Source organism: Xenopus laevis, chromosome 4S (genome assembly GCF_017654675.1).
Source record: "Xenopus laevis strain J_2021 chromosome 4S, Xenopus_laevis_v10.1, whole genome shotgun sequence".
In the NCBI taxonomy this organism is placed as follows: domain Eukaryota; kingdom Metazoa; phylum Chordata; class Amphibia; order Anura; family Pipidae; genus Xenopus; species Xenopus laevis.
In genome coordinates, this window is record NC_054378.1 from 55,866,469 (window position 1) to 55,885,044 (window position 18,576).

Below are 18,576 nucleotides of genomic sequence, written 5' to 3' on the forward strand. Positions count from 1 at the left end.
TACTGGCCTATAATTGCCAGGCTGAGATCGTAATCCCTTTTTAAATATTGGAATAACATCAGCTTTTCTCCAATCCATAGGCACCATACCAGATGACAGTGAATCTGAGAAAATCAGAAATAAGGGCTGGTCTAAAACTGAACTAAGCTCTCTTAGAACCCGGGGGTGTATGCCATCAGGCCCTGGAGCCTTGTTTACATTAATTTGTATTAAAGCTTTTTGAATCATATCCTGAGTCAGCCACTGACTAGATTGAGCTGAACCATTCGTGCAGTTATTAAGTGAGCCTGTGAACCCAGACTCCTCTATTGTATACACTGAAGAAAAGAACTGATTTAGCACATTTGCCTTATCTGTATCTGTTACAACCATACTGGTACCATTATTTAATGGAGCAACACTCTCAACCTGCATCTTTTTACTATTAATATATTTAAAAAACTTTTTAGGGTTAGTTTTCACCTCCACTGCAATTAACTCTTCATTTCTTTTCTTAGCCTTCCGGATTGCTGATTTACAACATTTATTACAGTGTTTATATTCATTAAATGCAGCTTCTGTCCCTACAGATTTGTAGTTTTTAAATGCCTTTCTCTTCTTTCCCATTAACATCTTTACCTCTGTATTAAGCCACACAGGATGATTCTTAGAGCTTCTATGTTTAGTTCTTAAGGGAATAAATTGAGAACAGTAATGATTTAATATCATTTTAAAGGACAACCATTTCTGTTCTGTGTTTTTAGCTGAAAACCTAATGCCCCAATCAATGCTCTGTAGGGCAGCCCTCAAGGCACTAAAATTAGCTTTGGCAAAATTCATGGTTTTTGTTGCCCCAGTATATTTTTGTTTTTTGCACCAGACATTAAAAGATATAACATTATGGTCACTATTACCCAGGGGTTCAATGACTTGCACATTTGCTATAAGTTCTGGGTCATTTGAGATCACTAAATCAAGAATAGCATTTTTTCTGGTAGGCTCCTCAACAACCTGTGCTAAAAAATTGTCGTGCAATAAGTTTATAAACTTGTTTCCATTAACTGATCTAGCAGTACCGTTGCTCCAGTCAATATCTGGGTAATTAAAATCCCCCATTATCATTACTTTACCTAAACTAGCAGCCTTTTCTATTTGCATTAGGAGCTTTGTCTCTTCCTCCTCACTTACATTAGGGGGTCTATAGCATACTCCTACAATTAATTTGCTGGATTCTTTACAATTGGTGAAGAACTCCACCCATACGACTTCTGGGCCCTCATTTTCTAACACAACCTCCTCCTTTATATGAGCTTTTAAAGCCTGCCTAACATACAGACATACCCCTCCTCCTTTTCTATTGCCTCTGTCCCTCCGAAACAAAGTATAGCCACTGATATTTACTGCCCAGTCATGCGACTCATTCAGCCATGTTTCGGCCACACCAATCACATCATATTTTCCTTCCATCACCAGCAGCTCCAGCTCTCCCATTTTACCAGTCAGACTTCTTGCATTTGTAAACATACATTTAATACTGGTTCGGTTCGGTTTCGGTTCTATCCATAATTATAGCATTGGTTACTACCGCATGTTGTGGATTGCTTTAACTGTACTTATCAAAGCAGGATTTATTTAAATAATAAGCTAAACAATATTTGCCTATTAAAATGTCAAACATGCATTATCTACCTTTTGCTGGTTTTGCATTTTTCACAGTTAATTTTGGTAAGATATTTGTCATTTGTGAACCCAAGACAGAAAATTTCCTTGGTGTCAAAGATAATAAAAGTGCAATCAAACTGAAGGTAAAATGTTTTAAAAAAAGTAACCTGTTGCAAAGGAGCAAACTGCTTTTTCCAACTGTGTGCAATTTACTAACCCATATATTAGGGTTTTTTTTCCTTTTATGTATTCTGACTGTGGGGTCACGGTTAAAATCTCCACTAATCTGCCTCTCAGGATGCTTCTGTCTAATCTGCAAATAAGAGTGGATTAATGTTTCTCTGTTTAGAACAATCTGTGTTACAGAGATGGATAATATGAGATGGGAATGTTAAAATCAACCTGATATAGGAATTTAGTCTAGAAGATATCTTGGATCTGAATATATATATGATCCAGGCCGTAGAATAAATGAGGGAGTGGGATGCATTCTTAACCATCAACTTCCAGGAATATAATGACACTGGGGTATATTTATTGTAATGGCTGATATCTAATGTCTTTTCTGAGTATTTTCTCACTGCTTGGCAAGGTTTCTGAATATATCCCAGTCTCCCAAATAACTTAATTTATTAGTTTATTACAATCCACAATAAAAAATGAACATTCTGTAAATTAGATCCTTATAAACAGTGCTTAGTGAGCTGTAATTGGTTCTTAGTAATATTATTTTTTGACATGATTCCCTGAAATGTGTGTATTGTAAAAAATAATGAACCCCCTGTTTTAAAATATATAAATATAAGAAGTCACCTCGGAGTTCTATGAGCTATATCAAAGCACTCAGCTCTGGACAGAAGGGGATACATTATTCAATATATGTTTGCATCTTCTTTGCTCCATTCATGGCTGCTAAAACTAAACAATTTTGCCTAGAAAAAATACATGCTTACCCTAACCTACCTACAATTACATGTAAATCTTAGGATTTCTATACTTTTGCTAATTTAATAATCTTTCTAATATTCATTGCTAATCTTAAATTCTCTATATTGATAATGCTCCCACTAGGCAGATTATTAAACTGTCCTCTATATTGGTAGGGTTAAGATCTTTTCTAGAAAAAAAATAGTGGCTTCCTATATTTTTTATCTTTTTGCCCAATTGACAACATTGGCATCAAACATAGTTTTTACCAGCCAGAAATAAACCATCTAGTATAGAATAGCAACATTGATGTCTATATGTTCTAGAATTTATCCCAGCTGAAAAAGACTTTTCAGAAGTTGGATCACTGGACATCACATAACCATTTTGTATAATGTTCCTTTTATCAGCATTATATCTCTGCTTACCAAGAGTAACCAGAAATTAGCATGCCAATTTAATTTGAGGAGTGAAAGAGAAAAACCTAAAAAGTGTGTGAGGTAAACTTTCTTGGGCAGCAAAGGAATATGCTCAATTGATATCATGCTTATATAAAGTAAATCACTAATTGTTCTTGTTTGAACTGTGCTACAGTAGCTGTTTCTAAGATCTGTTTTGCAAAAGATGTTTTGCCTTGGGATTCCTACATCCCTGGGGAGGTGCTGCCTCGAGGAAAGGCTCTTTCTTACTGCTAGTATATTTTTCATCAGACTTCTACACACTAGAGACTCTGAGGGAAGTGAAAGAGAATATCTAAGCACACACCAATTTGTAATAGGCATTAAAAATGTATTTTACAATTTACAAGCAGTAGCCTGAAGTCATAGGGTATATGTCACAAAAAGGGTTAGCAGGTTGGATCCTAAATGCTTGGTAACGGGGTGTTCATATATTGAGTGTTAGAAGAATGCAGCCTGCACCACAAAATTCTTTGGGCCAAGAATTGTATAGGAGGATTGACCCTAATCCTAATGGGTGAAACTTTGCCCAAGTGATCCTTGAATTGCATCTATGGGATTAGTAAATAAGCATCTTTGTGTTCCTGTTTTAAAGTATTTTTTTTTAATTGCAGATGTTTACCAAAAGAAGCAGTCATGCCAACCAGCAAACTTCAAGGGACCCCAAAATCAGTTCAGGAGTTGCCTTTTAAAATGTCCAGCAGATTCCAAAGCAAAGTGGTGGCTCCACGTAACCCCAAACTCATCAGAGATGAACAACCTTCCCTAACGGTAATTGTTGTAAAATAACTCAAGGCATTTTTCTTTAGATATATTAGAGATGCCTAGAGCCTGAGTTATGTAAACCAAGTGATGTGCTAACAGAAATCAGCTGTGCCTATTAAATGAGTTTATAGGCACTTCTACCTTACAGAGCAAGTGTCCTACATTTGATTTTAACTTGGGCACTATCTGTTAGGAGTTTGTTTCCTCTCCCTTTGCCTGCATAGGTTTTCTTACAGGACACAATCCAAAACCTTATGGGAAGGTTAGTGAGTGCCTGATAAAACTGGCCCTAGTGTGTGTGTCAGTTGTGTGAATATGAAAGGGACTTATGTTGTAAGCTCCACTGGTGCAAGAAATAATATGAATGAACACTGATGTCTGTAAAATGCTCACTAAACATGTTGCTACAATATAAATAAGAGATAATGTCTAAATAATTAATATATGCAAATGAAAAAAGGACGAGTTTGATAAGGGAAGGTTAGATATGCAGCTACTAACTAGAATTATAAAGAACGAAAAAAATTCAGACAGATGTTTTTGCAAAATGGACTCTTACCCTTTACAGATGTGTTGCAGAAGTTAACTGGTAAATACCTCTTTATCATTGCATTCATAATAATAATGAAATGTTAATTAATCTTAAGTACGTACTGCTCATATTAGCAAGAAAACAGATGTATTGCAAATGGTTGTCAAAAACTGATAAACGGATCTATTCCTATTACAGCTGACTCCCTCAGCATTTCTCAAGGAAATGTCACTGTCTACAGAGGAAAGGCTGGCCAACACTCGGGAAATGCACCCTCCAAAGATCATTCAGTTGCTTGACATGAGTGAAACCACTTACCAAAAGGTGACTTAGTTTACACACAATTTTATTTTTACTTTGTATTTTTTACTATTATTTATTGTCAGGCCCTCTCCTACTTATATTTCTACTTATATTTCAAACAACCTTGTCTTATTTCTAGGGTAAATTGTAACTAGCAACCAGATAGCTGCTGAGATTTTCAGCTGCTAAATAAAATGAAAAAAGAAAACGATATTAAAGTATAAATACTAAAATACTAATAGTTTATTTAAGGGCAAACTACCCATTTAACATAATTTTAAGGATGATCATTTATTAATTTTGTCAATAATGGTTCTTCTAAAACTTGCGTCTATTCACATTCTGGTGCAATTTTTTTAAAAAGTGTTTATGCTGTTTTACACAGAAATTAGCTCAGATAAACACTTGTATGCTAACTACATTTTTATAATTTTCAAAATCTTTTTAGTTTTCCACAGTGGACTTGGACCAAGCTCTTTTTCAGCCTTTTCCTTCAGAGATTGTCTTCCAAAACTATACAGCCTGTGAGACATATGAGGTGCCACTGATTCTAAGGAACAATGATAAGGTGAGGCACATTTGCTTATTTCTGAAGTAGGCCAGAACACTAGTGGGATTATTTATTAAAGCCGATTTTTCTCATATTTTACAAGAAACAAACTCAACTCCCATCCACAATTTTGCCTTATTTACTAATATTTCAGGTCTAAAAAATCAGATTAAAACAAAAAACTCGAAAGAATTGAGTTTCACTTCCAATTCTGTGAATTGCTACTCAAAAAACTCACATTTATTGAGTTTTCCTTGCGGAAGTGAGTGGCAACTTAGAGTTTTTTGCACATGCGCAGTTGGGGCTAGTCTAGTATTTGTGCCTACTGCACATGCGCTGGAAAGCTCCAAAGATTGCCAAAGGAAAAGAAGATCTGAAGATACTGAAAATGGCACAAAACAGTGTTTTCTTTATGCACATTTTATACATTAGCCCAACTCATGTAAAAAGGGGGCTGTGTTATATTTCCATTACTGAAACCTAGAGATACCCTCCCCCTGTCTGAATAACTAATAAAATTGCATGATGACTTCCACACTGATTAGTCTGCAGCATCTCTTAAATTCAAGACTTTGGGGCACATCAAAATGTGTGAGCTCACCACAGAAAAACACACCCATGTTCTATTTATTACTTTGGGATTTTTAGAATCGTATTTATCCATGGAGTTTACCATTTGATAAATAGGCTTTAAAAAATCCCATAGGGATGAATAGAAAATGAGTGAGTTTTTCTTTGGTGAGAAATTTACACTATGATAAATCTGCCCCTTTGTATTAGGAGTTTTGTCAGATTGTTTTTGGCCACATGTCTTACAAACAATTCAATAGGAATCTTGTTCTGAATTGCCTGTTTGTAAAGAACCCAGCGAGGGAATGATCCTTCAAATCCTATTATGACATTATTATCTTGAGAAGTCAAGAACATAATGAGATTAGCACCTCTGCATGGAAGCCAGCAATATACAGCTGCAGCCTCTGTTTCTAACATTTTACACAGAAGATGTCCAACCTACATTCCTGCATTGAATACTTATTAATAAAGGGGCATCATACTAGCCAATTACATATAAGGGTGCCTTAGTAGTTATACATGCATTTACTTTTCCACTGGAACAGACTTAGCTTTCCACTTCCACTGGAGTTAAGAATTAAGAGGTTACAATATGAGTAGTTCTCATGGGAAGATATAACCATAGGTCAGACACGAAGAGAGCAGCATGTAGTCACTAAACTGAGCTTAAGTCTGAGAAAGTTGGTGGCGAAACTATAGCACCACATGCCCATGTACAAAATACAAGACACGATCCTGTAATACGCTATGCCTCCACCTAAATGTTCTAACTTCAGAATAGAAATGTACTTTAGACTTTGCTGAATTGAACCCAAACCTTCAAAGTTATGGCCAACTGAATGCAATATTTTTTTTGTTTACAGATTAATTTTATTTTGTGCGTAGGCACACAGAGTGGAGTGACCCGAAAACACAAAATCAGGCGTTTTTTTGGGCCAACCTCCGCTCTGCAATGTGTGCTTGCACACAAGTGAAAAGTGCACTTTTCAATGCAGATCAGTAGAGCTGGGAAACTAGTTGTTGGGCAAGTTAATCTCAACAATTGTTTTGTTTATTTGCTTTTGTGATTAAGGGCAGATATAATATAGACAGAATATCAGGCTTTGAGAGTAAAACTTTTCCCATCCTGCATGGGATATGCACTGGGCAGCAAGGATAGGTGATACTACTGAGCAACACTGACCACATTCACTTCATAGAATACAATTTCATTCAACTATTTGAATCAGTTCTATCCTTTCTTACAAAGTGATATACAGTAGGTAATGGGTTTAATACATTTGTCAGTTTGTTCCTAAACTTCCTAAATCTCAGAAATTGTTTTAATAAATGGTAAAAATATTGCTATGTGTGAAATTTTTATGCTCTTATATATTGCTGGCAAATTAAACACTTGCTCTTGCATAACTAGATTTTGATACTTATTTATTAAAGGTCACATTTGAGTGGTTTTAGAGGTTTTGGAAACCAGGAATAAAGTCACAAATTCTAAAACCACAAATGTCATTGAATTTATTAAAAGACCAGAATATAAAAAGTGCTGAGCGATGTGCTAAAAAATACGATTACCTCAAAAACATCTAAAAATTTGTTTTTTTGGACAATTCCTAGAGAAAAAAATAGGAAAACCTCTAAAAGTCCAGTTTGATTAAAAGCAGTCCAATAAGATCAGCACAGTTTCCACTGACTTCTATAGCACCTTGACAACTTTTACTTGCAATGTTTGGTATTAAAGGTTAAGTGGTTGTTTCACTTAATAAATTTAAAAAATTTAGAGCTCTAGGTTTGTGGGAAAAAAATTATAGTTAGTAAACGGGCCCCCTAGAATTTATGGTGAAATCTTCAGTATGATCTTATGTGGATGTTATAGTGACTCTTTTAAGCTGTTATTAAAGAGGGGAATAATAATTACAAATGCAATCTCCAGTTTGTCAAATGATTAGGTCAGCCCAAAAAAGCCGGCAACTATTTCTCAACAATTACGTTATATATACAGGTATAGGATCCATTATCTGGAAACCTCTGAATTATAGAAAGGCCATCTCCCATAGACTCCGTTTTATCAAAATAACCAACCATTTTTAAAAATTATTACATTTTTCTCTGTAATAATAAAATAATAAAAACAGTATCTTATACTTGATCCAAATAAAGATGTAATTAATCCTTATTGGAAGTAAAACCAGCCTATGCATTTTCTTGTATGCCTGTACATATTTTTCCATAAATAAAGCTGTTTCCAATTACTTCCCATAGCTACTGTTGTAATGTTCAGTATATATTTTCATAATGTCATATATTAATTGCCTTATTAAAATTTTTCTTCTTGTATTTTATTATGAGTTTTTTTTTTGAGTTTCAGTTTCACCTGTGTTTTTCTAGGTGCCTCGGCTGGTGAAAGTCATTCAAGAGAATTCACCCTACTTTCAGATCATCAGTCCCAATGATGTGTGTAACAAAGTTGCTCCAGGCATGCCATCTATATTTCGTATTCTTTTCACTCCTGAGGAGAACAAGGTAATGTAACATTCTTGCTAGATGACCAGAAGTCCCTTATGGTTTGCTGTGCTGTTATAGGAGATGAATTCTAATATCACAACTTATTCATGTCTAATAAAATAGAACTATAAATACCTTACTACAATGTAGTAAGAATGAGTATATTGTTTTCAACACATAATAAAAATGATTAGCCTTTTTTCTTTTACAATTAATATATTTATTAATGAAGGTTAGTATATTCAGGGAGGATTCTTTAGTTTCATGTGAATAATATACATTTTGTTCATTGTTGTTTTAAGGTTTTAAGATTGTTTATCTTCCATTAGAGTATGAGTTATAGCTTATTGTGTGCAAAAAACATTATTTATTCAAATGAGTGTGAGGTGTCTTATTACTTAACTCTGTTGTGGCATTGCCTTTAGCTGAAGATTTCCATCTAGTGGTCCAAAATAGACGACACCTTTCTAATTATGATATTCTTATGTAACAAAAAAAAAAAGCATATGCACAATGTCATTAATTTTTTTTTAAAAAAGGTGAATAAGTCTTTCAGTTATTAAGAGGGCAAACCAATATATGATATCCTTTTGGGGTGGGTTCTCCAGTAGCTGAAAGACTTGCTAAGGGTAAGAATTTATATAATACTAATAAATGCGCTGCTGCACTTTTTTTTTGCTAGGTAAAAAAATGTGTTTATTGAGGTCAAAGACCAGGCAACACTTCAGGCTTTCTTTTGCTTTTCATCAGGGTTTGAGAAATTGCAAAACGGGGCGAAACATTGCCTGGTCTTTGCTGCTGCATTTTTAGTGTTCTTAAATATTTGAATTTTTTTTTCACTTTATCACCCTTGTGGATTCCTTGAGTGCCCATAACCTTTTTGTTTCTTTATGCACCTTAGAAGTAAGCAGGCCAATGTGGATATATTTCTGATTCTGGCAAACCCATGGGGTGGGTTGTTACTGGGCCAGTATGGATTAAAGCAGTGATCCCCAACCAATGGCTCGTGAGCAACATGTTGCTCACCAACCCCTTGGGTGTTGCTCCCAGTGGCCTTAAAGCAGGTGCTTATTTTTTAATTCCTGGCTTGGAGGCAAGTTTTGGTTGCATAAAAACCAGGTGTACTGCTGAACAGAGCATCCTATATGCTGCCAGTCCACATAGGGGCTACCAAATATCCAATCACAACCCTTATTTGGTACCCCCGGGAACTTACTTCATGTCTGTATTGCTCCCCAACTATTTTTACATTAGAATGTGGCTCACAGGTATAAAAGGTTGGGGACCCCTGGATTAAACAGTAACAGAACAGCAACAACAAATAAATGAAATTGTTTAAAAGTAAATAAAATATAATGGACTGTTGCCCTACACTGGTACAACTTGTGTTTTTACTCCAGAAAGATGACTATAGTTTTTACTAATATAGTTTTCTACTACTACTATAGAATTTTAAATCATCAACTTAATGATAACATTTTAATTGAATTCTCTGCTGCTGTGTTCTGAAATACCACCCCTTTGTTTTAGATGTGTATGCTACAGTGCACAGTATAGGGCTAGGCATTTCCTATTTTTGCTTAAAGTGTGCCCGTCACCCCAAAGTTCTTTCCTTCCACCAGAGAATAGTGAATAGTGCCATTGCTTTCATTCGTTAAAACATCATACCCATGTGCATAATGAGTGCGCTGGATGAAGAGCTTATTATGCGCATCACTAAGCATGGAAGCTCTCTCCTGGTGCGGGGGGGGGGCCTAGTGCTCACATGGAGTAGTTTAAAATTTTTTTTCCCCCAACTGGAATGCCAGGTGTCCTTTAATAAAAATAGATATCTGGTGCAGGTAGCTCTGTCTATCAGCCAGTGCATTTTAACTTTGGAGTTGGACTCCACTGAAGTTTATTATATACGTCTCATATAAGATAGTAGACCTGTAGAAACAGCCAGCTGTGAGAATCCAGGGTCTTTTTCTGACACAATATTTTGATATTAATATATTGAGGCACAAAGTACATAGGCGAGTATATGCCCCCAGACTGTTTACCTGTTTTAGGGGAATAAGTCCCTATTGTGTTTGTAATGCTTTTATTGGGCAGCACTGATCTCACATTGCATCAGCTTAAAACTCTGAAGTGGGAGCAAAACAGGTATTCCCATGTGCTTCTAGGTCCCTCCTGTATTTCTCTGTTTCTAAAGCAGTCATACACAGGCTCGAATATAAACTGTCATAAACTGGAATAGAAACTATTAACCATTAAGGTGATGCAGTTGGTGTATACTGAAAAACAGAGAAGGTGATGGAACTAGGAAGCCACTTTTACAATATACTCTTACTATATACTAATATTATACTTGACACGTACATTAAAATGCATAAATTATATAAGCTTGCTGCCCTATTGCTTTCTGTGAAAAAACGAAGGGGACTCGTTCTCTGTGTGCCAGTGTGATCAGTTTAAAAAGCGTTGTTCATGAAAATGGACTCTGTGGAAGATGGTCTTCTATAATTAGGAACTTTCTGGATGCCATACCTGTATACTATTTTTACAAGTATGGTCAGATAAAGCTTTCAGGAGTATGGTATTTTGCATGGAAGCTGTTATGTTGCTTACTCCTTAGAGGAAAAGGAAAGGAATTTTTTACTTGGGGTGCCAAAAGTTAGGCTATTTAGTTCTACTGCACATGCTTCTGCCCTTGGAAATTTGAAGAAAGAAGAAGCAGGAAGATGATCGATCTGTGGTGCTCGCTGGAATAACCCCGGGCCAGTGCAGTTTTCTTCCGATAGGAGCACGGCCCCAGGTTTGAGGTAAGTAAATACAATCACTTGGGAGTGCCTAACTGTTGGCACCCCCAAGTATAACATGTCTTTCCTTCTCCTTTAAAGGAAATCAGAATATCACATTAGTGCTCACTCTGGCCAAGTATTCATGAAACAGCTTTCTAGGGGCATAGGTAGAACTGTGCTTTATTTGGCAAGAGAAGCCAAAGGAGGTGGCCATAACTTGCTAAATTCAGAGAGTATGCAGGCTTATTATAGACTAGCTCAGCAAGTGGTGCATGTCCTGTTCTATATCATTGGGTTCTACTATGTACTTATCTTTGCAGTCTGTTTTGTGCCCTAAATCACATTTGGTTGGTTACCTTGTATTATTAAATTCTTCTACAATAAGCAACATGTCTTTCTTACATTCAATGTTATTTTATTAATCTCTCAATAACAAGCTTGCACAGTTAATATATATACATCAGGATATATATGTATATTTAATTTCAAATATATAGCCCAGTCCTGCAGAACTGAGCTGGGGAACAGTCACAATTAAAAAGAGGACTCCTTAAAGAAAATAAGGAGTCACTGGGCCAGAAACATTGCATAGCTCCATGAGCTTGGATGGTAGATACCACTATAAAATCAGTATACAGCCGTAATAAATAAACAAAAGAACTTACCGCATCTTTCTTTTAGATACTATGTGGAGTTTGTGTTCCCTTAAAGAAACAGTTTAGTGTAAAAATAGATGGCTGTGTGAAATGAAAAAATCTCTCTAAAGTCTGGAGTGAGCAGATAGCATGCAGGTCAGATTCCCATATGGCTTTCTTTTAAGTGTTATGAGTGCAAAGGAGGAAGTAGTGTTCTAGCTATTATTTTAGACATCCATTTACTCGCTTTTATAGATTATATTTTTGGCACTATATTGAAAGCATTTTTTTATTTTGCACAGCCTATCAATTTCATTTACCTTACCTTGGATTACCATTTTTACATTGAACAATTCCTTTAAATGTATAATATAATATTTAGGACTGATTGTATCATAAGCATCATTTCTGTTTTCTAACCTACATATTTTTATTATTCCTTAGGACTATTTCCATGAACTTGTTTGTGTCACAGAACGAGAGAAATTTGTTGTTCCTGTTCGCGCTGTTGGAGCACGTGCATTGCTGGACTTTCCAGACCAACTAAATTTTCTGCTTTGTCCAGTCAAGTACAACTCCCAGAAAACACTTTTGGTTCGGAACATTGGAAATCGTGAGGCAAGATTTCAGCTCTTCACTCAATGGTACAGTAGTGGGGATAACAAGGAGGAAAGATTACAGTTATTTCTTAGTCAGCATGTTTACTTATGTACACTTTGAAGAAAAAAAAGCACAAATAATTTAATTGCTGTTGATTTTGTAACAAAAAACGTGGAGTTATAAATTTTGCATTACTAGTGATCAGAATGGATCAAGAAAAAAAATCTGGACTTGGACCAAAAACAACCTTGCAAGTGATATCTGACACCACTGGGAAGGGGCAGGCACAACTATATAATTGAGTAATGATAGACTGCTGGAGAAGGAAAAGGGGCATGATAACTTTGCGGGCAGGGAGGGCTGTGGGTAGCGTCCAGCCTGCAGCCTTCTAAAAAAGTGTTCCAATTGCTCAAACTCGATTGACCTGTCTCGGGCCATCAAGTCACCCAAAGTTTTTTCTTGAAGCAGCTTCGGGTGACTTTAAAACAAAGCACCACATATATTTTACCACCATTATCGGCAGCGGGAAAGCATTTGGAGGTGATTGTTTGAAAGTCTTTTTTTAAACATTTATTGCCAATGGTAGCAAACATTTAACTTGGCGTTGAATCCCTTTGTGTACCGTCAGCCTTGCTTTACAATTTAACTGTGCTTTTCCTTCTTTTATGATCATTTTCCCCTTTATATACTTCAACTCAGACCTGTGGAGTTCATGTAGAAGTCAATGGCAGATGTCCCGTTTATTAGGGATGCACAAATCCACTATTTTGGATTCAGCCGAACCACCAAATCCTTCATGAAAGATTCGGCCGAATACTGAACCCAATCCAAAAACCTAGTTTGCATATGCAAATTAGGGGTGGGAAGAGGAAAACATTTTTTACTTCCTTGTTTTGTGTCAAAAAGTCATGAGATTTCCCTCCCTGCCACTAATTTGCACATGCATTTAGGATTTGGATTCAGTTCGGCCCAGCAGAAGGATTTGGCCGAATACGAATCCTGCTGAAAAAGACAGAATCTTTGCCGAATCCCGAACCGAATACTGGATTGATGCATCCCTACCGTTTATATCCTAATCTGCACTGGGTTTCATTCAATAATCCAAAGATTTCATGGTTTTTATGTGTCAGATCCGAAAAAGTCCCACAATTCAGATTTTTTTCATAATATTATAGATTTTTTTTCCCGCACAACACATTTTCAGAAAAATGTATTGAAAAATGAGGGAAAACTTCAGATTTAGTCAGAGTAGTTTTCAGAAAATAGTGAGAACTTTTCAGTTCTCATTTATGACTGTAGGAAGGTTTAACGTTCACCACACACCCTATTATATTCTTGAATGGCTAATCTTTGAGAGAATTTTCCTCCATGCTGCGCTGGGGAGGAGCCCCCACAGGTCCAGTCGGCCTTAGGCTGGAGCTGTTAAAGTACGTTGAGCACAGATTCAATTTAAAATTAATTGAGAAATGTAAACAAATAGGTTGCATACATGTAATTAAAGTACCTAAATAGTGTCAGTGAGAACTAGTAACCCAGGTAAAGGGATTTAAGGGCAAAAAATAGTAAAAAGGTGGTATAAAGGTGATACCTTTATTATCTAACTAAGGTAATCATAGCAAGCTTCCAGAATATTTTAGTTCCTTTTTCAGGCTGAATGTATCCAGTTTGAAAAAGGAACTACAATGTTCTGAAAGTTTGCTACGATTATCTTAGTCAGCCAATAAAGGTATTACCTTTATACCACCTTTTTGTTATTTTTTTGGCCTGAGAACCATTTCTCAAGAATTTCACAAGACTTGGACTTCCTGGTGCCAGCCAATCAAGCATTTGTGTGTGTTTAGAATAACAGGATTGGATGAAGTGAGTAGGATATGTTTTTCATCATGTTTTATTGACCATTTTTCTTTTAGTCCCTTCATTGTTAGTCCTTTGTCTGGGACTTTGGCAGTTGGTGAAAGTACGCAAGTTATAGTCGAGTTTTTGCCCCTGGAGGTTGGTGACCATGCACAGGATATGATAATTCATTATGACACAGGTAATTGCTTGCTAGCAAGATACAAAATGCATAGTTTTTATCGGAGAATTCCATCTTTGTTGCAGAATTTAGAGCATGTACTAAGCGCAGGCTATACAGTACATCAATCTGTGCCCTTCTTTTGCATGCTGTTCAGCATTTAAAGGCAAGTGTTCTACAGTAGAACCCCAATTTTACATTTTTCAGTTGACAAGAAAAAATCCAGGAAATATAAAATCATGGAAATGTGTTGTGCATTATATATTAGTGGGACCACAGAAATGAGGGAAATGGCATGAGAGAAATCAGGGTATTTAAAATTATCATTTTACTGTAATTGCACTTATAATATTGTGAACTGCATCTTAAGCCTGATCACTGGTGCTAAGTCATGGATGCACTAAACACTACTAATGCTAAACAATAGAATGGCAATGCTTGCTGTATAGCATTCTTATTATTTACCTTGATGAAATAAGGGTCATGATAAATAACATTTCATTAATTTGTACATTAGCTACTGGTCCATCCCTGCAGTACCCTAGGGAACCTATTTTTAATGGTGTGTAAAAAAAAAGGACAACCAAATAAACCTCATATTGCCATCTGATCTGACTCTACATTACATTTACAAAAGTAAATTGCCTGATTATTTATATTTCCCAGTAGCTCAGTGTTTTTTCACCTTTAGTTAATCATAATTATGTTCTGTCAAATTTGATTAACATATCAATCCTTAAAATGTGACATGTATACAATACACCTATTGTAAGGCTGGTAAAGAGTAATTGGCTGGAGTCTGTGTATGAATATTGTTTTTTTTCTAGGAGAAGATGTTCATGTCAGTTTGTATGGAGCTGCCACTGATATCAATGTCCGTCTGGACAAAAATTCCCTAATCATAGAGAAAACATACTTGTCACTAACTAGTCAGAGGACAGTAACCATTAGCAATCGCAGTGACATTATAGCTCACTTCCAGTGGAAAACATTCTCAAGTCAGCAGGAGGAGGAACATCAAAAGCTAAGGTAAGAGGATAGAGGCATTCTTTACTTGAAAAAAAAGTAGTGCATTATCTCCATAAACATTCTATCAAATGCAAGGTGAATTCTAGTCACTTTAAATAATACGATGAGGTTTATTTTTCCATTGGTCAGCTACCTCTGAATATTCCAGAGTATGTGCTGCAAGAGAAGTAAAACTTGGCCCAGATTGCCTGTGGTGACATTTTGCTTTCCTTCCTCCTTGTTTATTCCAGTTAATCTGAGGCAGCAATTCTGAATGCTCTTTCTGCCTTGTTTAATATTTAAAATTTAAATTAAAATGTACTATTTTCTAAGTAGTAAAGAAAATACTGTAGAAGAGAAATGCATTAAACAAACTGCAAGAACAGGTCCTAAATATTTACAAGAAACAGGCAGTATATAAAATGGCTTTTACATTTTTTTTGAACTACAGTATGAAAACATGTTATATATATTTATTTTCACAGTAGTTAAGGTGAGAGGAGAAAGAAGAATCTTATAACTGGAACAATGTTTGCCTCTAAGGGACACAGTTAAGAATTCTCCACTCCCTCAATTTTTAATGACATTAGCCAAAGATGAACAGTCTTGTGCTGAAAAAAGCACTTTACAAGAACAACTTTTATTCAGGGTGAAATCCATCCATGCCTTATGTGTCCTTTTTCTCTTTGTTGGGATGACTTAGATTTTTACATGGAAACAGGTCTTGTATGCTTTATGTTCCTACTGTTCTTGGCTTCAAAAAAAATAGTTTTCACTAGAGTATAAGCATGTTTAAATTTTGAGTAATTAATTCAAAAGTGTAGTAAATGTTAAGGCTTAAAAAAAGGTAATATACGAAGTAAAGGGTTCCCTGGATTAAAAAAAGATGATAAATATGATTTCTGATGCAGATTATGATGCTCCTAATATCTCATCATAGCTAGTGGTGGTCCATTTTTGCACACTTGATAATCTTTCTCTGTGATCATTGGGGAGCTCAGAACATACGTATCATACTGAGGGTAACAACAAAGCAGATCAGTTTCAAAGCAGCGTCAATGGCCAAGTGTATTATTACTGTGTCTGTGTTTGTTTTACATATAGGAGATGCTTGGCAGGTAATAATCACTGGTGCCATAGAGCAACTATTTCTACTTGCTGAGGCAACAGTAATGCCAGTGAGAAAATGAATAAAGTTACTTATTATGAATAAAGTTACTTATTATAGGCAAAACAATCCTACGTCCCTAGCATTCTGGATAACAGGTCCTATCTCTGTACAAATTGTTCTTATTAGGTTACTGATAATGGCCACAGGTATGGTACACTAATATGTTTATCACCCAGAAATGTACAATTCTTGCAACAATTGCACACTTCTTTAGTTGTTTTTATTTTGCTGCATCTTATTGACGCTCACCTGTTGGTCAAACATTCTTTGGGATACACAACTACATGACCTGTGAGTTATGTTTAGCTCTGTCAAACTTGTCTAGGCCTGGACTGGCAATCTGTGGATTCTTGGCTAATGCCAGGGAGACTACTATAAAGTGCCATAGACAGTCACTATTTATTGAGCTAATGGGGGCAGTTCGGGTCTCGATGAACTTAAAAAATAGCCTTTAGGAAAAAGAAAAACAAGAAAATACAGCTGATTTATTGTAGAAAATGAAGAAAACCATGTTTATTTCCAGATTCTGTTCTGATTTGAAGTCAGAGGAAGAGGCAGAAACAGATCGTTTTCTAGAAGAGTGCAGTGCAGATCATTCAATTCGAGAACGCCTTTCACTTCTAAGTCGCACATTTCAAAACCGCCGCAAGATGGTAGAGGGTGACAATATGCTGTTTTCAGATGATATCTTTCACATTGAACCAGTGGTAAGTTTCATATGGGATTAAAATTCAAGAAAAAATATTGCAGAAAGTATGTAAATGATTTGTAATCACTGACACATGCATGTGTTATGTACATTACAATTATGCAGAAAAAGTTAATATATATGTAAAGGAGCACAGTGCGAGGTAATGGCTTTTCCATAAATCAGGAATTCTTAATTTATGGGTTAAAACCAAGACTAGGTCCATATGCTGCCTAGGGTGGATCTACATAATCCATGTTATTATGTGAAGCATAAGCAATAGAAACAAGGCACATTACAAATGATATAAATCAGTTTTGTGATAACAAATTTGATTCTGCAATTAATTTGGTTCCTACGACAAAAAGGTTTAGAAACAATTACACATTTATGCATGACACAAAAAGAATATCTTTAATTCTACAATGCTGAATTAACATATTTCAGATTTATGGCACTTTAGCAGGGTCGGATTTATATAGCGGACGCCCCTAGGCCCATTGCCGTTCGTCGCTCATGCCCCCCCTTTATTCATGCATATTTTCATAATCGGGACCGGAGCAATGTGGATTGGGCACGGGAAATTCACAAAATGATTGTATTTTCTGCACATCCCCAGTGTTTCTGAACCAATGTGGATGTGGTTGGGCAGCACGCCACCCCCTAAAATCCTGACACCCTAGGCCCGGGCCTAGGTGGACTTTCCACAAATCCTGCACTTTAGTTATATACAAATTAACTTCCAGTATGTGCATATAGTATTTTTGTATCAGGTAGAAAATATATGACAAACAAATACATTTGAATGACAGGTCTCTCTTACAAATCATTAAGACCTTGTTGTGTGATTACATGTAGTACATGTAGTACTGTGTACAGTTATTTAGACACAGCCACATTCCTTTATTATACAGCTTACTGTCTAAGACACCAGCAGGGAATAAAGTAATGTCCCAAAAGATTGATCAAACACAACCCCCTCCTGGGTTGGGGTCCAATGATTTAGCCACTGAGCCATTACTTCTCTCTTCTAACTTGCACTACTAGTAGTAATAATGATTATAATATGGTGTCTTTTGAGATTATGTTTGAGAGACAATGGAGTGACGAAGACAACACAGGCCCCATCTGGGGTTGTGTCCATTGAATTGGCCACTGAGCCATTACTTCTCTCTTTTAACTTGCACTAGTAGTAGTAATAGTGATTATAACATGGTCTCTTTTGAAATTATGCTGGAGATACAATGGAGTGATGAAAACATAGCATTTTAGTTGTTCAATCTTTAGCAACAGCAGGTATGGGATTTTCCAGAATGTTTGGGACCTTGGATTTTATGATCTCCTTTATTTCTAAATTGTGTAATGCAATGGAATTATTCCTGTGTTCCACATTACTGTAACAGTATTCTAACAAAGAAGGCAACTCAGG

The 18,576-nt window shown here is 36.0% G+C and overlaps 1 protein-coding gene across 1 annotated transcript in view; it reads left to right on the top strand.

The window, feature by feature from the left end:
- The window catches only part of hydin.S (HYDIN, axonemal central pair apparatus protein S homeolog), a 117,237-nt gene that overhangs the window by 5,949 nt on the left and 92,712 nt on the right, over positions 1-18,576 (top strand). Inside the window, exons 2-9 of the mRNA XM_018260632.1 lie at positions 3,641-3,797; positions 4,522-4,647; positions 5,075-5,194; positions 8,132-8,266; positions 12,111-12,310; positions 14,177-14,301; positions 15,108-15,309; positions 16,983-17,166. Of these exons, the coding sequence (XP_018116121.1) occupies positions 3,663-3,797; positions 4,522-4,647; positions 5,075-5,194; positions 8,132-8,266; positions 12,111-12,310; positions 14,177-14,301; positions 15,108-15,309; positions 16,983-17,166 (1,227 nt within the window). The 5' untranslated portion in view covers positions 3,641-3,662. The remainder of the gene's footprint in view (positions 1-3,640; positions 3,798-4,521; positions 4,648-5,074; positions 5,195-8,131; positions 8,267-12,110; positions 12,311-14,176; positions 14,302-15,107; positions 15,310-16,982; positions 17,167-18,576) is intronic.